At 32.3% G+C, this 21,441-nt stretch overlaps 3 protein-coding genes across 3 annotated transcripts; 2 read left to right on the forward strand and 1 right to left on the reverse strand.

Annotated features, from left to right (window-relative positions):
• Positions 1-278: 278 nt before the first annotated feature.
• On the reverse strand, positions 279-9,459 carry LOC125073479 (protein LTV1 homolog). Its single transcript, XM_047684329.1, has 11 exons — positions 9,375-9,459; positions 9,142-9,300; positions 8,313-8,432; positions 7,572-7,734; positions 6,960-7,073; positions 6,353-6,465; positions 3,372-3,503; positions 2,925-3,082; positions 2,402-2,552; positions 1,418-1,608; positions 279-483 (listed from the first exon to the last, which is right to left on the reverse strand). The coding sequence occupies exons 1-11, from the start codon at positions 9,375-9,377 to the stop codon at positions 306-308; spliced, it is 1,482 nt and encodes a 493-aa protein (XP_047540285.1). The 5' UTR covers positions 9,378-9,459; the 3' UTR covers positions 279-305.
• Positions 4,031-6,318, forward strand: LOC125073480. The gene is made up of 5 exons (XM_047684330.1): positions 4,031-4,419; positions 4,493-4,750; positions 4,819-5,074; positions 5,148-5,267; positions 5,508-6,318. Exons 1-5 carry the CDS (start codon positions 4,405-4,407, stop codon positions 5,666-5,668), a joined length of 810 nt encoding a protein of 269 aa, XP_047540286.1. The 5' UTR covers positions 4,031-4,404; the 3' UTR covers positions 5,669-6,318.
• A 287-nt stretch (positions 9,460-9,746) lies between the features above and the next one.
• On the forward strand, positions 9,747-18,118 carry LOC125073334 (isoleucine--tRNA ligase, mitochondrial). Its single transcript, XM_047684121.1, has 12 exons — positions 9,747-9,955; positions 10,134-10,256; positions 10,675-11,039; positions 11,360-11,473; positions 12,340-12,539; positions 13,359-13,525; positions 14,326-14,559; positions 15,155-15,321; positions 16,254-16,392; positions 16,483-16,637; positions 16,793-16,927; positions 17,201-18,118. The coding sequence occupies exons 1-12, from the start codon at positions 9,764-9,766 to the stop codon at positions 18,054-18,056; spliced, it is 2,847 nt and encodes a 948-aa protein (XP_047540077.1). The 5' UTR covers positions 9,747-9,763; the 3' UTR covers positions 18,057-18,118.
• Positions 18,119-21,441: the final 3,323 nt, after the last annotated feature.

Here is a 21,441-nt window from a genome sequence, read left to right on the forward strand (position 1 = left end):
GAATTATTCTTATGTGTTTGTTTGTTTGTGCACATATACCTACGTAGTATAAAATGGAAAATTTGTGCATTTTGATGTTCTCTCATATATAGTAAATGGGATATAATTATGATTTTTTAGTATAACTATTTGTGCAAATTAAACAAAAACTAGCGCTGCTATTTAAAAAGACTTTTTCATTTGCGAATTTCATGCTGGCAAAGTCGCGAGTACTGCTAGTATTTTATAAAATGATTCTAATTATATTAAGATTTAGATTATGAATTAAATATAGTATATAAATAAAAAATATTTATTAAACTTATTTACAATATTCTGTTTCCTTGAACATTATTTCTATTATTCATCATTATCTTTTCCTGTCGCTTCTTCTCTTCCTTGAAGACTTCCTTGTTTGCTTTCTTCTCAACTCTCCTCTCTTTTCTGTATTCTTTGAGGAGACGTTTCCTCTCTTTCTTTTCTTCTGGCGTTTCCTCTTTAGGCCTGAAACCAAACAGATAGTTGATATAAATAAAATAGTAAAATAAAAAGTGACACTTAAAATGCCCGAGGAAAAGGGTTAAATAAGATTTGAACAGATATGTATATATGTGTCGAGGAACAAGCAACGCTATGTGTTAATACGATCAAGAACTATGCCTCGGTGTTGCTGTCAAGGGGAATTGGAGGTAACCGATTTTGAGAAACGGCAACACTGCATTTTTGATGGGGCTGTCATTCATTCATTTGTTATTACGGATTTTGTTGGTCGTGGAAAAAAAATAAAAAGATTGAGAAGTCCGATAACGGTGGAATTAAAGCACGGAGTAATGGAGGAGGAGCGAACTGAGCCCGAACGTGCGGAGGAAGCGACATATGAATATATATTCAAATGTAGGAATTATTTCGTGTGATTGACTTCTCAAAATGTTACCTATCTTTCTACTTATCATTCCAAACCAATAACCTTGTTATTAAAATATCGCAGTAGAAAATCCACACAACACTCCCATAAAGCAATACAAGTCTTTTAAAAATTTTTGGGCTTACTTGGCCCCCAAGCTGAGCTCGCAAAAACATTTCTTGTAGACGGTTGCTTGTTGTGCTTAAGACGGGGCTGATAATAAAAAAGGTCTCTTCTTGCATTGACCGCGCGTGTCTTAATCTTAAAAGATCGGATCTCATTTTGATCTCGTGCGGATTAGAGTGGTTTTATTATACTATACTAATTCTTTATATATTTTCAAGTATTGAAAGATTCTAAATATTAAAGACTTACCATAGGCTGGACCCACAAATAAAGCTCAAAAAACTTTATTTTTATTAGAATATTAATTGTAAGAACTCCGATGCTTTTAGGGTTTGAGCAGGGGGAAGGGGGCTATGTCCTTGATCCTCTTAACTGCCACTGGGTTTTAAAAATTTGTTTCATATATACCTTATAGACAAAACACTCAAAGTAGACAGCACAGTTTCAGCGTTGGTCCGTCCGTCTTCATCGGACATGTCTTTGTCGTTATCGTTCATTTCGTTGAATTTCGCAAGCGATTTCATAGTGAGCTTGTTATCTTTACCGAGAGTATCTTCAGGCAAACCGGTTTTTGGATTTATTCTTATTTTTTTAGGTTTCTGAAAAAATATTTTGTTTATATAATTAATAATATCGAAAATTACTTCGATTTTTTCTAAGATCAATTTTGTATAAAAAACTGTCACAATAGAAAGCTTATTTCTATAAGAGATTTCTTCCAGTCAGTATAGAGTATGAGTAATATTGATGTAGATAGAGCCAAAATAATAAATGATCTCTATATAGTATAAAACAGAGTCGCTTCCCATCTGTATGCTTTCTTTTAGATCTTTTAAACTAGACTAGAAACCGCATTAAAACCCGTTGTTTTAATGCGGTTTCCATCAATAAGAAAAGCTATTCAAGAGGAACTTTTATACGTATAATACATTCATATAAAAATAAAGAATAATAGAAAAAAGCAGAGAAGTTAAATTTTCCTAGTCAGTAAAACAAATGATTTTTCCAATTTGTTTGTTCTTCAATCTAAAAGTTGTATATAGACTCTTATTGTATCCGTGTGAAGTCGGAATGTTTATCGCACGCCCTGGTGCGAGACCATCACTTTTGCAAAAATTGAAAAAATAAGTTAAATGCATAATAAGTGTCCTGAAGCAACTCTTTACTTGGTGCAATAACCGCAACACATAGCTTCCGTAAGATGGCGTGAGTGTCATTATGGTTTTGGCGCGAATCACGGCGAAGCTTACATTTGCGATGGGACGGAAATCCGACACAAATAGTACAAAAGATCAGATGCTTACAGTACAATGCTAGGCACCAACCATTGACACCAAATACAGTAATACAATAATACTAGATCAATGAGTAGTAAATTTCTCTAATATATACCTTCGGCTCTTCAATAACTTTAGGATGGTTGTACAAGTTAGAATATGTCGATAGTATCGTTTCACAGTCCCACTTCTCTTTGGGCTCAACCTCCAATGTGACCAGATCATCATCCTCCGACTCTTCTTCGATTTCCTGCAAGCGATGTATTCTGTAAAATAATATATTTTCATAAAAAATATATGTTACAGTTTAAACGACCTTTTTAAAAAACAAGTAAGTATTTATATGGCTGCCATTTTGAAAATTTATAATATTGGACATTTTTTTCCAAATCACCTGGTTATTTTTTTTCAAGATTAAATCATTATCCAATATAGAAGCGTTGCATTAGCATAGTGGGCTCGTTACTGGCAAGTGGTTTGCTAGTGCGGGCCCACTAGATGTTTTGTGACAAAGTCAATTTTTCTTTTTTTTTCTATTGAAAATTGTACTTGACGAAAAATCTTCGCCTGAAGTCTGGAGGTGACAAAGACGAAAACATATCTAGATGTAGCTGGATATTACTGATTTAATCTCGTACCTTGTTATTTCTTTCTCTTTATCGAGCTGATATTTCCTCCGGGACTCCTCAAACTCCTCAGCCGCTCTGAGCAACATATCGTGCGTCTCCGGCATAAAACCCTCTATCTCTTCCAAGTCCAACGCGCCGACTTCAGTGTCATCGTATTCTGCGAACATCTGATAAAAAAAAAACAAACATTTTTCAATTGTGTCTTGCAATTCTGAAAGTTTCTAATTTAAATGAAACTTTGCCACATCATGCCATCAAACCGTATTGGAAAAGCATGGCGAAAGAAGCTCCAAAAACTTCTTCTTATAACTTATAAAGGCCTCCTGCCTTAACCCCATCACTGGGATTTTTTTTTTTTACTTTATTAATAGGCTTGTCTGTGGACAAATCTACGATCTTCGGCTAACGACGTGTTATAACCACTGAGTTAACCTGGCTATATTATAAATTACTGACCCTTTCAAATTTATTATCCAGTAATGATAAACCTTCATTCCGCTTTATAACACTCGATGACATGGAATATTGAGAGAATCGAGATTTGGTATCATCCTTGTCACCCCATGACGGCATATTGGGTCTTCGCTCCTGAAAACATTAAAAATATATGTATTCTTAGTAAATTCCAAATAAAATGACTACTTCATACCAATTGGCGTCACTACTCTTTATTAAACAATATTAACTATGTGTGAATGTAATAATCTTTTGAAAAATTTAACTCATAGAAATTAGGATAAAATTTCTATCTTTTATGCATGAATTTTATTGATATGGTTTTCTTTTTTTTCAAGTCTATTGTTGTAATGGTCAACTAAAGTCTACATGATTCTTTACTGCATTTTAAACTCAATGAATTATAAGAATATTTTTCAAATAGTTTATATATATATTTCTTAATTAACTGCTTTAGTATTTTGTTTAAATTCAATTTTTATAATGTCAAATATTTTTTTAATTATTTTTTTTTATAATTGAATTTAATTCTTAATTTATCTTTTTCTTTTAACTTTTTTGTAGTCAATGTTGAAAGCAATAACAAAACGTTATTTATAGAAATCTGACGTTGGTAGTACTGTTAAGTGTTAAGTGTCAACTGTCAAACTCTAGGCTAACTTCGCGTTTGTTTACGGTTCGGTATTAAAGCCAGGTTCGATAACAATATTATTTAACAAATTGTTTGGATGCATCAGTAACCGATCGTTTTCGAGTTATGAGCAAGGAACCATTCAAAATGTTCTTTTATTAAGTTATTACGTCATATACCTGCGACAATCAATTAGTTATCCGATGACCGAAGGCCGATGGCATTTATTGCATTTCGTTTTTACAACAATGTAAACTTTAATTCAAATTAAAAGGAATACATAATGAACTTACTTTGAGTGATTTATTTTTAGACATAATATAACTAAAATAATTAGATTTATTTAATTGTCAAAGTGAACAAAACAGTCTCAATTATTTATAAAATATCAGTAAGGATATAATGGATAATATACCGGTAAGTAATTTGATACTATTATTTTGTATTTTCTAAATGCAAATGTAAATTTAATTTATAATATAATTTACAGAAATCTAAGAAGATTATGACAAAAGATGAAGTGGCTTTGTTAATTGATTTGATCCAAAGCAACCCCGTCTTGACTAGTAAGGAAACGAACGCCACCACAAACAAAACCAAGGAGGATACATGGACCAGTTTGACGACTACATTTAACGCTAAGAATGGCTACATTCCGAGATCAAAGGGACAATTGAAATTAAAATGGGATAACTTAAAAAAGGCAGCTCGTAAACGAACTCAACAAATAAGAATAAACAATCTAAAGGTAGCTGTAGTTGATAATTATTTAAAATATTTTTTTGTTGGATTATACAAATTTTTTAATTTTCATAGACTGATGCTGAACCGGATGTCATTCCACCGGATGATATTTTGGAAAAAGTGTCAAGTCTCCTAGGGTCAGCTAGTACTGGTTTCACTGTCCCATTTGGTGGTGACGGTATTGCTTGTGGTAATACGGAGTTGGACAGTGACAATAAGATGGATTTTGTCGATGGATCACATGCATATGAAGATGTTTCCGACGCCAATGACGAGAGACCTATACTTCCAGATGATGTTGAAGTTTTAATTGAAACTCCAAGCAATGGTATAATATTTGCCTTCTGATTTCCTTTACCAGTTCATTAACAATGCCTTATATAGTTATTTTTTGTTTTTAGATACACATTCTCGAAAAAGAAAAATACTAGCAATTCAAGAAGAGAATCCTTCTAAGTCAGAGACACCAAAATTTATCTTTAACATGCCTGTATCAGATCAATTAAAAATAAAAAAGAAAGGTAAAGTATTTGATGAAGTTTCAACAAAAAACCATGAACATGTTCACTCACTAAAATATAAAAAAAAGTTACAAAAACATATAGTCAACCCTACCAAATATTATAAACAGTGATTATAAGATTGTTCATTTGTTATGCTTTCAAGTAAAAATTAAAATTATATTCGCATTCCCATCAGACTCAAACTCAGACAGAAACAAGTATTGTTTCAATAATAAAATGTACATTTGTAAATTTCAGATAAAAAGAAGGCCGACCACGATGGAAGGTTAGCACGTAACCTAGCCATTGCACGATATTTTGACAAGAAAACGGAAAAATTAGACTTAGAAATTAAGCTTTTAAGATTAGACTACGAAAAGAAACAAAGTAGAAATAATAATATGAATAATAATGTTTAGATGATCTAAACTTTATAAGTAACTGATTATGTTTTAATGTTTAGAATTGTATGTTAAGTTTGTATTTTTGTATATGTATATGTATATTTATGAATAAAACTCTGTCATAACCGCTAATAGTGTATAAGTTCACCCTGTCACATGTTCAGAGGTTAGCCTTCCACATAGTGGCAGTTTTTTGTGTGAACACAAAGCAGTGCTGAATTAATAAATGTTTGAATTCACTTAGATATTGTGTTATGATTGTAATATCTTTTCGGTCGCACTGAAGTTAATCCTATATGTTTGGATTGTTACTTTAAATAATATGTCAGTTGTAATTTTTCTATATTTAATAATGGTCACAAGTGATTTATAAGATCTAGATTGTAGACACAGGACTGACTCATCACTATATCTCGGAAAGTAAAGGTACAATTGACTTGAAATTGAATATAGCCACTTTCACAATGTGGACACTCACTGAGAAAGTATTCAAAATGAAATTGGGATGGCCGACTAGTAATATGCATTCGACCAATCTCCTTGAACGATTTTATATTATCCACTTTGTTGTAACTAATCAAAATATATAAATATATACACACGACAATGTCTGTTAGAATTTACAAGTATAAATAAAGATATTATATTATTATAGATCTTTTTAAGTGCTGTGTTTTAATTTTATAAATTATAATTTACCTGTGACCTATCGCTATAGTCATCTGAATCGAGATCAGAAGCGAACGCTTTGTCAGAGTCATCATCCCCAGAGATACTGTCAGCTTCATCATCATATTCTTCAACATCGCCACCTGAGACAATATTACAATGAACAAATGGATTTTTATATAAATTTTCAGATAACTTTGCTGCTATTACTAATCTAATTTTTATATAAAGCTTTTATTGCTAAAAAACATAACATAGCTAGTCTTATACAAAATGATAGCAGCCACAAACAATGCGATAATGCAAGCTAACTGCCTCTATAATGAGGATCTGCCCTGTGCCTGGTCTATAAGAATGTTTCTAATCATACTATGAGTTGAAGGATATAGTATCTGTGCACACACAAACAAATAATAAGTGCACTAAGATAACTCCAGTGCAATCCTTTCTAGCCTCTCTTAAAACTGGCCAGGATCTAGATGATCATCATCATTTCTTAATCTGTTTAGAATGGTTGAAATATAAGGTATATGTTGTATACAAAAATTTTATTTCTGGGATAAAATATTTATTGGATATGTTTAATTTTCTTGCAACCAATTGTATCGAAGTTACTTTGTATATATAAAAACCATACCTTCTCCCATTGCCAATTCAATGAAGTTATCTTCAAGTTGGTTGCTAGGGTTGTCGAAATCAAAGTCTTCATCTAAAGCAGCTACTACATCGGGGTCTAAATCCAAACACAACCCTGAAAACAACAATACATTAACAAATTATGTAATAGCATTCATACACCAAAATGTTTATGTAAGCTTGTAGTCTAACTCTGAAACCTAGGGTTGCCAAGATTTTATTTAATATAACGTTATAAACAAGCCTTCCTGAGTGGTTATTATATCAACATGATGCCTGATGCCAAACATTCAAAAGAGTGCTTTTGTTTATTAACTTTATTTATTTAGATAGAACTACAAAGAGAGATAAATATATGAATTGCTTAAAAGATTGCCATTAAGTTTATTTTAGAAACTTCCAAGTTTATAGATGGTTATTGTAAATAAATTTATAATTTAGGCCATTGAATGTAGCTCTCAAATGCCTTTTTATTATAAGTTTTTTTTGGCACATCAAAACAAATCAAAGATCAAATTTAGCATAGAGTGCCTGAGAGACAGAGGTCACTATGCCAAAAATAATTCACAAGCAAAATTAATCTGTGTATAATTTTCTTTATTCTTAGCATTACCTTGTGAAGCAGCTTTATTTAATAAACCAACGTCTTCCTCTACTTCCGATGCAAAAACTGAACTGGGCAGCTGTATGTTTTCCAACAAATCCATTCCATCATCATCTTCATCTTGACCTTCATTTACGTTAGTTTGTTTTTCTTTTCTTTTATGATTTGTTTTCTAGATTTGAAAAAAAAAAAAAAATTTAATTTAACATCATACTATTTAAATGGAATAATTAATTTTTCAAAAATAATAAATATTGGAACTAATAAATGTTTAAATAGTAAATATACATTATCTTTAGTAAATATATAAAAGAAAAAAAGTCTTACTAATGTAACTAAAGTTACATACTGGGTACCAATTTAAAAGACAAGGTAACTCAGAGAATAACAAGCAAATTATCCACAACTTTATAAATTGGCGGGGTAAATAGGAAAATTAATAATTCTAAAATTAATTTGAAAATAAAACTTTAAAAAGATTTTTTTTTAAATTAATTTTAGAAGTGCCAGATACAGAGTTTGATCATGGAAGCTTGTGATATATTTCTATACAACATTATATTTATATATTTGTGCAGTGCAGTTAAATATTTTTAAAGGGTAAAAATGTTTATATTGCTCAGTTTTATTTGTTTAAGTCAATATGCAACCTGTGACTACATATCCATTATTTGTTTGAAATGTTCATTCATATACATATATGTGCAGTTCCTTATACTATACATTTTGTATATAAATCATAATACTTACTGGCTGTAGCACCATTGTGACCTCCCTCGTATCTTTAAGATGTTGCAAGTAATTGTAGTCATCGTCAAAATATATTCCATACTTTCTCTGCTCTTCAACCCTTTGTTCTGCTGTTAATTCCTAAAAGAAAACAATTTTATTATGAAACAGTGAAAGAAACCATTATAACGACACCTGTAAGTGTCTAGGTAATACTGCCACATGTGTCTATCTATCAGGCAATGGAGCAGTGTGGTAGAATAAGTTATAAATGTTTTCGTTAATGGCAGAGGAGGAGCATTGTTTACCATTGGGGCATTGTCCTTTTGAATTTACTTTCACTTTTCAATTATTAATAAATTCAATTTAAAAAATATAGTCATTTTTTAAGTCAATTTGAAGAATATACTTTATCGAAATAGACTTACAAGAACTGTAAGGATCACTATTTTAAAAGATTGAATGAAATATGAAGCTGGTTTGAAATCAATCTAATTTTTGAATCAATGAGAATGAGAAGAAACAGCAAGCCATTCACTATTTAATTTTTTAGGCATGAACTATTTATTTTAATTATTTTAGGGTAAAATTTACTAATGCATAAAAATCAATTAATATTAATTCCACAGCCTGCTAACTACGAAAATTTTCTTACGAAATTTTTATTTGCGTAATATGCTTTGTCTATTTATGATTGAATATGATCTGAGGATAACCCTTCATATTTCTGTGTACCCTTAAATAAATACAATTAGTGAGTTACAAGCTATATTACAATGAGTTTGAAGTAATTTTCTTATTTTTTTAAGCAAAAGGGTAAGGGTGTGAAGGTTATCTATCTTTTACTTACAGGATCTTTTTCTTTCTTGGCTGGTATGTTAGCATTTACCGGTACAAGGACACGTTGTGGTGCACTTTCATCAGCTACTAGAGGATCTCTTTGAGATCTGTGAACTAGATTGAAAGTTACTGCTTTCTTACGATCTATAAACTTCTTTTTAGCTTTGGGCTGAAACAGAACACGTTGAAATTATAAACTAGCAATGTTTTACATCGTATTCCTTATTATTGAAATATATTTACCATTGTGATAAATTTTTAAATTACAATATTATTGAAATACGGAAATAAGGTCCAAAAACATGTGTTGTTTTGGCAAACACAGAGTAAAAAGAACGCGTGACATTGATAGATGTCAAAAACTTGAAAAGAGAATATGTTGCGTCCAGGAAACTAAAATGTTGTTAAATGTAATGTATTGTATACATAATTTTATATATATTAATTAGTCTGTAAATTTGTTGTTCCAATATATAATATATTTACTTTAGTTATTCCAAAATTGGAACACCTAAAGATTTTTACGCAGTTTAGTATGCCCAGCTGTTTTCTGACAGACGTCAGTTTATATTAAGTTTTTATACTCTATGAATAATAATTTGTCAAAATATTTGAAATAACATAACCTTAAAATGCTTCTGAATAGGAATATTAAAATTTTTCATTCAAACTATCGAAAACTAAACTCAAAATGGACCTGTATAATATGTATAAGAACAAAAAGTTCCGTAAAACCGAACACAAAGACTTATTCCAATACAATATTATTTCCTAAAACAGATTTTCCGGCAAGATCCTCTGCAGATAAAGATGAAATACAAAAGGTAAGGTATTGCTATAGAAAATGTCTTTTGAAATATTATTGTTCATTTACATAATATAATAGATAAAAAAGGAGGTAAAAAAAATTAATAGTTACGATTGAACATAATCAAAGCGATATTATTAAATTTAAAATTGTTTTTTGTTACATTATATTAAAAATATGAATGATTATTTCAGAAAGCTAAGTTCTCTCAACTTTACAACTGGCAAAGGGAACATCTGAATGGACCAGAATTTGTCTTGCACGATGGTCCACCATATGCTAATGGAGACTTACACATGGGCCATGCTGTTAACAAAGTAATAATTAGACTTTTTAAGTAAAAAAAACAAATAGCTTATAAATATATGATTCAGTTTTAAATACTATAAATCAACAATTTAAGAATACATTGTTATAGATCATTATAGATCATTACACTTTAAAAAAATAAATATAAATATTAAATTTATTTTTTTATATAATTTTCCTTTAACACAAGACAACATGATGAACTTTAACTTAATAGTCTTATAAAAAAGAAACTTCCTTATAGAATATACAATATAAAAAAAAGTCATATCATTTGACTTCCTGTTCGAATGAAGTAGTTCCACTGTAATATTATATACTGTAAAAAAAAGAAGTGTATTAAAATACAGATATGCTAAATGTGAGCTAATAATTTTTTTAATTGTTCCTGTTTTTTTTTTTAAATCTGATAAATATTTTTCACAGATAATAAAAGACATAAACAATAGAAGTCAAATCCTCCAAGGAAACAAGGTTCATTATATTCCTGGCTGGGATTGCCATGGCCTACCCATAGAGTTTAAGGCTTTAAAAACGAAAAAGACACAGGATAATGAACCTTCTGATCCTGTAAAGATAAGACAAATTGCCAGAAAATTTGCTTTGGGAACAGTGGAACGACAAAAAGCAGCGTTTGAAAGTTGGGGTGTTATGGCAGATTGGGATGAGCAATGCTACTTGACTCTTAATAAAAATTATGTACAGAACCAACTGAGACAGTTCTACAAAATGTATAAATCTGGTTTGATTTATAGAGCTCTAAAACCAGTTTATTGGTCACCTTCTTCCAAGTAGGTTGTATATATTACTATTATTATTATTAAATATGATGGAGACCATCAGTATAAAGTAGGCACATCTGAATATATCAGCGTTTAGAAGCTGATGATAGCCTTCTTAAAATATGTTGAGCATTCCTCTATAAATAGATGCATAAAACTGAACTTTATAATAACAGTAATAATTCCAAGTTTTATGTTTCATTAAGTAGATAATATATTATTTTATTTATTTCAAACCTTTCTTACATAAAACATTGTTTTTAATGAAATTCAAAAAAAGAAGGAGTTTATCAATTTGGTTGTATTTTTTATTTAATTATATTTTTCAGAACAGCTTTAGCTGAAGCTGAGTTGGAATATGATCCACAGTTCAAAAGCAAAGAGGTTTATATCAAATTTGGATTAGATAAGCTGCCAGAAGCAGCGAAAAGTATTTCGGGTGGGTAAGTAGTTTATATATTTCGGCAATGGGTGGCTAGTCTGTTCAGTAGGAAAAAAAAGCTATGGTATGGTGGGTCTTTAATACATATGAGTAAAAAGTTTAAATTAAAAAATTGTAAAAATATTGTGAGATTTTCTATTGAGCAAAATAAATATAAATAGCCTGTGCAGAGCTTGAGCGGGTCATTGCTGTATGCATATACAGGCCCTCGGGATTATATGAGTTGTGGGGGTCCCTCAAGGATCAATTCTTGGATCATTTCTATTTCTCATATATATAAATGACTTGCCCTTTCTTGTTGTTAATAAACATTATATTTTATTGTTTGCTGATGATACCTGCTTTGTTTTTAAAATAAATAGAAAGCTGGAACAGTATGAGGATGTAAACAATGCTATCTCTGATATAGTACACTGGTTTGCGTGAATGATCCTAGGCTAAATACTAAATTTAATACACACAAAAAAGTAAAAGCTGGTGAACTTATCAATGGGGGCATAGATGGAGCCAGTTGAGTTGAGTCAGTTGAATTTCCTGGCCTTATTGTTGATGCTAAGTTGCAATGGGTCCTCCATATAAATGGATTATTGAGTAGACTAAATTAGATTATTTACCGATGTTGGTACGGCTCGCTTAATATATACTAATGTACGATCAGTGGAATTTTTACCGTCAGGTCATCTATTTGCCTGTCTGCCTAACCTATATGAAATAAAACATTGTACTAAAAGTGCCACTAACGTATGTATGTAACTGACAAAAAAAAAGTTTGTATTAAGTTAAATTACTATTTAGAGACGTGAACCGCCTACTTTCAACGTGGGATCAAGATTGTATATTTGTATCTTTTGTATGAAATTATTATAGGAAGCCTATATCAGCATTAGTCTGGACCACCACGCCTTGGACTCTCGTAGCAAACAAGGCAATTGCCTATAATCCGAACATGATGTACTGTATAGTTGCTCTATCCACAAGACCCGAACACTTTCTGGTAGCCAAAGATCAGATAGAAGAGTTAAAGATGGTTTTACGGACCGAGATTGAAGTATTGGTTGAGTTTGAAGGTTAGTTTTGATTTAATTATTTGACTTTCAATGTAATAAATATGTATTAGTACTGGTGAAAATTGTAGACAGCCAATTGGGTTTTGTGTCTGTTAGGAATCAAGTTCTGTTGACGCTTCTGTACGAGATGAACTCAATCACTGCCAAATTGTTTTTGGGTAATTATTATACGGTTTTCACTAATGGACGGAGTTATTATTGTGGACGGTTTAGGCGTTTCTCTCATTATTGATAATCATATTAAACTATTATGATTTTGTGTAAATTGTCTGAATTGTTTGTTCAAGTTGTCGGGAAAATATATGCCGATCGATAGAAATGTATATCATGATATGAACGTTTCATTGAGACCATTACGACTGTTGCGAAGCCGGATCTGATAGCTGGTCATATAGTTAAATTGTCTTTATCTTAATATCATTGTCTTTGATCCGTTATCTATATGTAATATTATCTATATATTTAATTTTTATTCTACTATTTTGAGATATGCACTCGACTCAATATAAAGTTGTAAATAATAGATACTTGTGATGTGTGGTTCACTGATTTTCGTGTTCCGACATTGTCAAGACATTGGTCAGTTTCATCCATAGACTCTACCATCGCGACATCTATAATGCGGTACCACTTTGGGGGGCGGAACAATCATAGCTTTGTTTAAGCGGATCCCTTTTTTAATGTGCCTTTAGATTAAACTTTGCGTTCATAGTCAGTCAGTTGGATTTTTTTACAATTAAGATAAATCAGTGAAATTCAGGCGTAGGTACATACTTGTTGTCAATATATATAAGTAATTACATTATTTTCAATGATCAGGTAAACAACTTCAAGACTGTACATACAGAAGCGAATTAACTAATGAAATATTACCGTTCCTGGAAGCGGGTCACGTGACGAAAGGTAAAGGTACTGGTTTAGTCCATACTGCACCTGCGCACGGACCTGACGACTTTCTGGTAGCTTTGAAGAATAATATGACTGTGGTGAGTTTCCTAAAATCTGTTCCTTCATTTCATAATAAACAATAAAGTGAGTTTAAATGAACTAACATAGATGCTTAAAGAAATAAACATACCAGCGAAAAAACTAGTATTCCTTTGAGTGACTTACAGGCAGGATCAGTTAACCTGACATCTGTATGTCACTGCCTGGCAAATATAAGCCTTGAAGTTTATCACGCTTTTAGAAGACGGATTCATCGATACCAAGTTCCTACAAAGGTGCTACAAAGGTGCTACAAAGGTTCTGTAAAGGTCTCGCAACTTCAAATCTCCAACTATAGGAAGTTACTTCTTTGTTGATGGAAAATATGTTTTTCCTTTAAACAAACGGAATTTATAAGAAATATTATGTTTAAACGAGATTATTGGGTTTGGGTTCAATGCCCGTGTGACGTATGCGCGACTATCTTTATATTGGTCGGTGTGTTATCTCTGGATCGCAGCGACGCTAGCGGCTTTGCGCGTTATCATCCATGTTCTATCGACCACCCTTCTCATCCATGTTCTACCGGCCACCTTCCGTATATCATCGCTCCACCATGCCGCAAGGCGTCCTACACTACGCTTGCTAATTCGCGGTCTCCACTCTAGAACCTTCTTGCCCCAACAGCTATCAGTTCTTCTACACATGTGACCGGCCCACTGCCAATACCCCAGTGCCTGAAGACGAAGGTCTTCAAACAGTGCGTCCTACCAACGTCATGATTTTTAGCATATGCCCAGCGCCATGTCTGTCGCAGGTTCTCTGGAACCATCGTTTAATTCTCAATGAATTCACACAGGAATGTAATGTTGACGAGTTGGGTCGTTACACGAACCTTGGACCTGATTTCGATGGTCTCCACGTGCTGTCCCAAGGTCAGGACGCAGTAATAAAGAAACTACAAGACTCCATAATCCACCAAGGCACGTATATCCACTCGTACCCCTTGGATTGGAGGACAAAGAAGCCTGTCATCATCAGGGCGAGTCACCAGTGGTTTATTGACACATCCGTGTTGAAGGAACGCGCTTTGGTGAGTTTGATTTGTATTTTATAATATTTTGCTTCGATTAGTTAATATTTGCCAAACTTCATTTAAATAGAATATGGGATTTAAATAGAAAGATAAAAGATAGAAAGATTTTTTCAAATCTTTGTATTTATCGCTATAGCATACATAGCTAGCCTGTCTAAATAAGCTTACTTTGTCGTACGGCTTTATGCAAGCTCGTCTGGGTAGGTACCACTCACTTATCAGATATTTGGACGCCAAACGGCAAGTACTAAGTTTTGAAGGGTGAGTGAGTCAGTGTAACTACAGCCAGAAGATACATAACATCTTAGTTTGTGACGCATTGACGATGGTTTACTGGCGATGGTTAATATTATTTTTTATAAGAAATGATTAATATTTCTTACAGCGCTAATATCTGTGGGTGGTGGTGACCACTCGCCATCAGGTAGCCCGTGGGCCGTCCACCTACTTATCTCATATCTCAAAAGTCATAATTATTATTAAGATATATGTGTATGTACAAACCAAAAAACAAAATCAAATTAATGAAAATCGCAATTAGTAAGAAGAAGAATGACTAACGAACAATTATTGAAGCATTGAAGATTTTCAGGCAGCCTTGGATAAGGTGGCAATCTTACCACCATCGACCGCAGAACAGTCCCGACAAGGTTTCAGGGCTCAGCTAGAGAAGCGGCCATATTGGTGTATATCTAGGCAAAGGGCCTGGGGAGTCCCCATACCCGTGCTCTACAGAGGCAGCGATGTCATAGTCGATGAGTAAGGGAATCTATTAATTTATATGAACATGAAAAGTAGCGATATACTAAAACACCATGTTTTCGACACGAAAAACACCTTTCTTGGGGGCGTCGTGTAACAAAATCATACAGATATTTTCACTCCGTACTGAGTTCTGGATTGAACTATATGAATTAAAAGAATAAACGTTGATACATCCAAATATTTCTACAGGCTATTCCACTCGAAGGTGTAAGATATACATAAACGTATCTTGATTAATATATTTATTGATATTACAACGCCATTCCACTTAACAACTAATAACTTCTTTAATTTTACTTCTTAAGTTACGATAACGACGTCGCCGACATTTAAAACGCATAATTTTCGCTTATCCATAATAAATATTATAAATTATTAAAGATCATGACTTGAGATTCAAGATATCGCGTCATTTCAATGTTTAAGTTTGTCCTCATTTGGTTGGAATAGTCTACAGTTTTTTTTTAGTTAACGATGAAGTAAACTTCTTGTTTTATAAGTCGGCTTAAACGAATATCTCCGTCTCTGTCTTGGTATGGGCATGTTATGCGGAGGAATGAAAACCATGTTGTGAGAAAGGTTTTGAGTATGGATGTGGATGGATATAGAGGTAGGGGACGACCCAAGAAACGATGGATGGATTGTGTGAAAGACGATATGGTTAGAAAGAATGTTACTTGTGAGATGACGTCTGACAGAGAAGTATGGAAGAAGAAGACATGCTGCGCCGACCCCAAGTAAAATTGGGATAAGGGCAGGAGGATGATGATTAAACGAATATTTCCTCTCAAATATCTGTGTTTTTTAAGGTCCATAACAATTAATCCGAATTTTTCAAAATTGTTTTAATCTAGAATTTTTTAGTCTATATTCTTTCGAAGACTGACGTATGACGTATTGTACGGTAAAATATTTTATTGTTCCAGAGCTATTATAGAACAATTATGTGTACTTATAAACGAAAATGACGCTGATGTCTGGTGGACTTGTAATGTAAAGGAACTACTCACGGAGAGTGTTATCAAGAAATATAACTTGGACACTCAAGATGTCGTTAAAGGGAAGGTATAATATATGTCTCCGCGTGGTTTTACCCAAGTTAAACGATATTAATACGAATGTCGTGAGTTAGCGTTAAGTTATATATATTTTCAGGATATAATGGACATCTGGCTAGACTCAGGACTTTCGTGGCAGACCCTGGGGGACAGGAAGGCTAGTCTGTATTCGGAGGGCGTGGACCAACTGACAGGTTGGTTCCAAGCTTCACTCCTGACGTCACTGGCCTTGACGGGAGACGCGCCGTATGAGTAAGTCGTATTTTTTTTTTAAAGCTTTTTGTTCATAATTGAATGTCCTTTTATTTGCACATACACCACAATACAAGGAAAATTTTAATTATTAATTATAATTAATAGAAGACATAGAAGTCTTAATGAAAAGAAAAAATATGTATATATTTTAGGTCGATCTTCGTACACGGTTTCGTGGTTGATGAGAAGAAACGCAAGATGTCAAAGTCGATAGGTAACGTCATAGATCCCAAGACCATTATACAGGGTGATAAGAAACATCCAGCGTACGGTGTCGATACGTTGAGGTAAAATCATTCATATACATTCTCTTTTAATATATTCATTAGTTCTTTATTAAATATTATATATATTTTTAGAGGTGGGTACATTTGTGTACGACAACTTGTAAATATTCTGATGTTCATGCTGGTGTTCAAAAGTTCATTTTACAAAATAAATAATGTTTATCTAACCGATCAATTGTGACAGTAAATATATGAAATTACTATGTATTTAATTATATATATTATAATATATATTTATTAAGTTTCATAGTATATAAATCATCTTTCTTCTAGATGGTGGGTTGCCAGCCACGCCACCCAACATTCTCAAATCGTAATAAGCAACAAACTTCTAGAAGAATGTCAGAACGAAGTCATCAGAGTTCGTAGCATACTCAAGTATCTCTTAGGGGTCACAAGTGATATGGAAGAAATGGATTTCAATAATAAACCGATCTTAAACTATTTCGATCAATATATGATCAAAGAATGTCAAGAATTTGTTAACCAAATAAATAATCATTATAATAATTTTAGATACAATCATGTTGCTCAAAATATTTTATATTTCATAAGCAATAAAATATCAGGATTATATTGTCACTGTATAAAAGACAGATTGTATTGCTCTCCAAAGAGTTCTAACGAGCGACGATCAGCGCAATTTGTCATTCATACGATATTAGTCTCTCTGTCGAAAGCTTTAGGACCCATTTTACCTCATTTGGTCGAAGAGGCATGGCAGTACCATCCCTTGTATGATAAACCGTTTTATTTTACCAAAGAGTTCTCAGTTTCAACGTCATGCGACATTGACAGTTCATTAATGGACACCATTTTGGATATAAAAAAGGACGTATGTGCCATGTTAAAGAATGAGAATTTAAAGAAATATGTCGTTAATTTAAAAGTCAATTCGGAATTGTATGGAAAATTGATAGAACTGAATGTATCGGATGGTATAAATGATAGTGTTCTTTGTGAAATTTTTGAACTGTCAGCTGTCAATTTGATTAGTAATGGCGGGAAAAAGTGGCAGATCGAATTGGTGCAGAGTAAAAATCAACAGTGCTTGCGGTGTAGAAAGTATAATGCCGTGGATGATAGCGATAAATGTTTGAGGTGTGAAAAGGCTGTGGCCTTATTATAAAATGTAATTTATTTTTAAGTAAGCTTTAGATGTGTTTATATTATGTGTACATAGTTAGGATGTTTTGGGACAAGTTGTCGTTTCAGGAAATATGTTAAAAAATATTTGTAGAAAATATGTAAAGATAACTTTGTTCTAATAAAATAAATTTAGAAATAATAATTATTAAAAATGATGAAACTCTCTGAATTTATTTGTTTCATTTGATCCCTATTTGCCGCTGTGTCTTTATAGCACTCAGTTTTTTCCAATAATATCATGTTTACTTGATAGACATCTTTACTTGATTAGTTAGGCAGTGAAATAAGACTAACCAAACTTCGAGCTTTCTAACCAAAATTTCTTTTTTAACAGTCTTAGATTTTAAACTAAAAGACACATGGAGCTAGTATTCAGCTGAAGCAACAAAAGCGAATACATGTCCCGGCATTGCAAGTCAACGCCTATTTTCAATAGTGTTGTATTTTTTTCTCATAAAATTGGCAAGCGGACCTTCAAATGGGTCACCTGATATGATGGTAAAGTCACTAATCCATTCCCCCCCCTCAGTTCCTCACCCCCACTTGCCCCTAAACATTGACTTTAATAAATATTAACCATTCATTACTTCAAAGCGCCAACCTCGTGGTTACAGTGGCTCGCTCAACATTACAACAGGGACATAATAATAAGTATTGCTATATATGTACGTAGCTTGCTATTTGGTTGTAAAATAACTGATGAGAATATTAATATACTCCATGTAAGCCCAATATATATATATATATATATATATATATTTAAATATTTATATAAATATAATTATAAAATATATTCTTGTTATGTGCATGTAACTAATTATAAAATACACCGTTAATTAGATATATTTAACTCTAATATTAGTGAATTTAAAATTAGGTTACGTAATATATTTAAACAGTTACTAGCTTTTTTTTCTGTATTTATTTTAAGGTTTCATTGATTTTTTTAAAATTTTGAAACTTGTTTGATTTATGGTTTTCTTATATTTGTTTTTTTTTTTACTAAAAAGTATTATTATAATTGTTTGTTTCACAAACACACTGCACTTGAGTAAATAAGGGATGTAATAAAGCGGATGAAAACATCCCTTTCATATTTGCAGTCGTTTCCGTATCCATGGCATGTTGCATTATTGTTGTGTTATTAAATTCTCATACTTTCATTTCTAATACGAATTTCATATTGAAATTTGTGGAATTGTCTATTTCCTGGTATTCGTATAGTTTATATAAAGGTATTGTTTAATAAATAATGTCAATTGACGTGTAGCCTATTCCAATCGAAGAAGGAATGAAGGTAAACAAACCTTAGATTTAAATATTCAATGCAATTTGCTAATAGGTCGGCCATATTGTACACTACTAACAGTTCTTGATTAATATATCCCTATTTATTTTATAATACGACACTATTTCACTTAACTACTTATATCCACTTTAATTTTACTTCCAAAGTTCCGATAACAGCATCGTTGACGTTTAAACTTTTTTTTTAAATATTTATTGGACAACATCACACACATTACTCTGATCCCATAATCATAATCAGAAGTAACGATGGTACCACATACACCCAGACCCAAGACAACATTGAAAACTAATGAATTTTTTGTACATCGACTCGGCCGGGAATCGAACGCGGGACCTCGGAGTGGCGTACCCACGAAAACTAGTGTACACACTACTCGACCACGGAGGTCGTCTATAAATTTAATAATCCATAATCCATAATGATTATCATATATTATTTAAACTCTAGACCAACGATATCGCGTTAATTCGATGTCAAATTTTGTTGATTTACCTTTTCTCCTCTCTTGGTTGGAATAGACTATAATGACGTAACGACGTTAATATTCCAGAAAAATGATTATTTAATTATATATATTTACAAATATATATTTCCTATTACAATTTCCTAACAACTAAGACTTGCTATATATTATGGGTCGGTGAATATAAAACGTGGATGGACTAGCCGAATATATTAGGTTCAAAGTCTTGTAATAAATTACACTTCGTGGTTAGCGGTGAAGAAAATCGGTTGGAATCTCGCGGAGATAGTTCGGCTTTGTTCAGATTCAAGGAATTTAAATACTTTATCTGGATTTTTTCGATGTGATTTTTAACTAAATATCGTTGCTTTAAAAAAATATTAGTCAATTTCTTTAACGACGATTTCAATGACGAACAACTTCCCTTATCACTGAAGAATTTGCCAAGCTACTCTACTCTTTGTACTATTATTATATACGCGAAACCAACTCGGTATGTCAATCTGTGTGTTACTCATTCCTGGCTAAACCATTGAATTTCATGATGGGTATGAAGCAACCTTGAACCTTAAGAAAGGTCATAAGTTATATAGGTACATATGGATGAAAATTATTTTATAATAATTTCGCATCCCAATTTAATCTCTTTAAATAGAATTCGTATATTTGTGTTATACATACGTCCGTGTTTGGATCACATAGCTCTGTAACAAGAGCGCAAAATGTACTGCTACTTTGATGTCAATAGAGTTGTTTGAAATAACGCAACACAAATATAATATAAATCAATAAAATAACTATAAATTTACTTGGTAGAGCTTTGTGCTAGCCCGTCTGGGTAGCTTCCACCCACTTATCAGATAATCTACCGCCAACCGAGTGCTGTTGTGTTCCGGTTTGAAGGGTGAGTGAGCCGATGCAACTATAGGCACTTCTCAAAGCGCCATTGATTATGTGCGGTGGTTACCACATACCATCAGGTGGCCAATCAGCTCGTCCGCCTATCAATATCATAAAAATAAATAAAAAAAAATTATAATAAAATGAATTAATTATTAATATTTGTATGCAAAAATTATGAAGATTTTTATTTATTAATTTTTATGTAACGATAAATTTAATTAGATATTTAATAAATGGAGAGTATACAAATCTCGAGGAATTTCATTAACTTTCAAACGTCGGAGGGTCGGTTTATTTATTTTTATTGTAATCTAAATATTAAAGCAGCCATCGAATATTAGATGAACGTAGATTATTAACAATACCGGACGTCCGAGCCTGACGTGTATCGGACAATCGAATCGGAATCGATTAGCGACATCCAATTGGATATCGGACATGAATTGACGCTATTCGAGGTAATTAGTATTCCATCAATATTAAATAGATACGCATATGTAATAACTATTTAGTTTACACATGGGATGTAATTTAGATGATCGACAGAACATTGCATTCACTGGTGGTTTTTAGCCGAATGAAAAACATACCATATTGAATTCAAGTGATTTCATTTACTAAAAGTAGTAAGATTTAGCATAGTAAATTTTATTGATAACAAAACTATGTATGATATTTAATTCAATA

The sequence above is a fragment of the Vanessa atalanta genome, chromosome 24, assembly GCF_905147765.1.
Source record: "Vanessa atalanta chromosome 24, ilVanAtal1.2, whole genome shotgun sequence".
Taxonomy (NCBI): Eukaryota; Metazoa; Arthropoda; class Insecta; order Lepidoptera; family Nymphalidae; genus Vanessa; species Vanessa atalanta.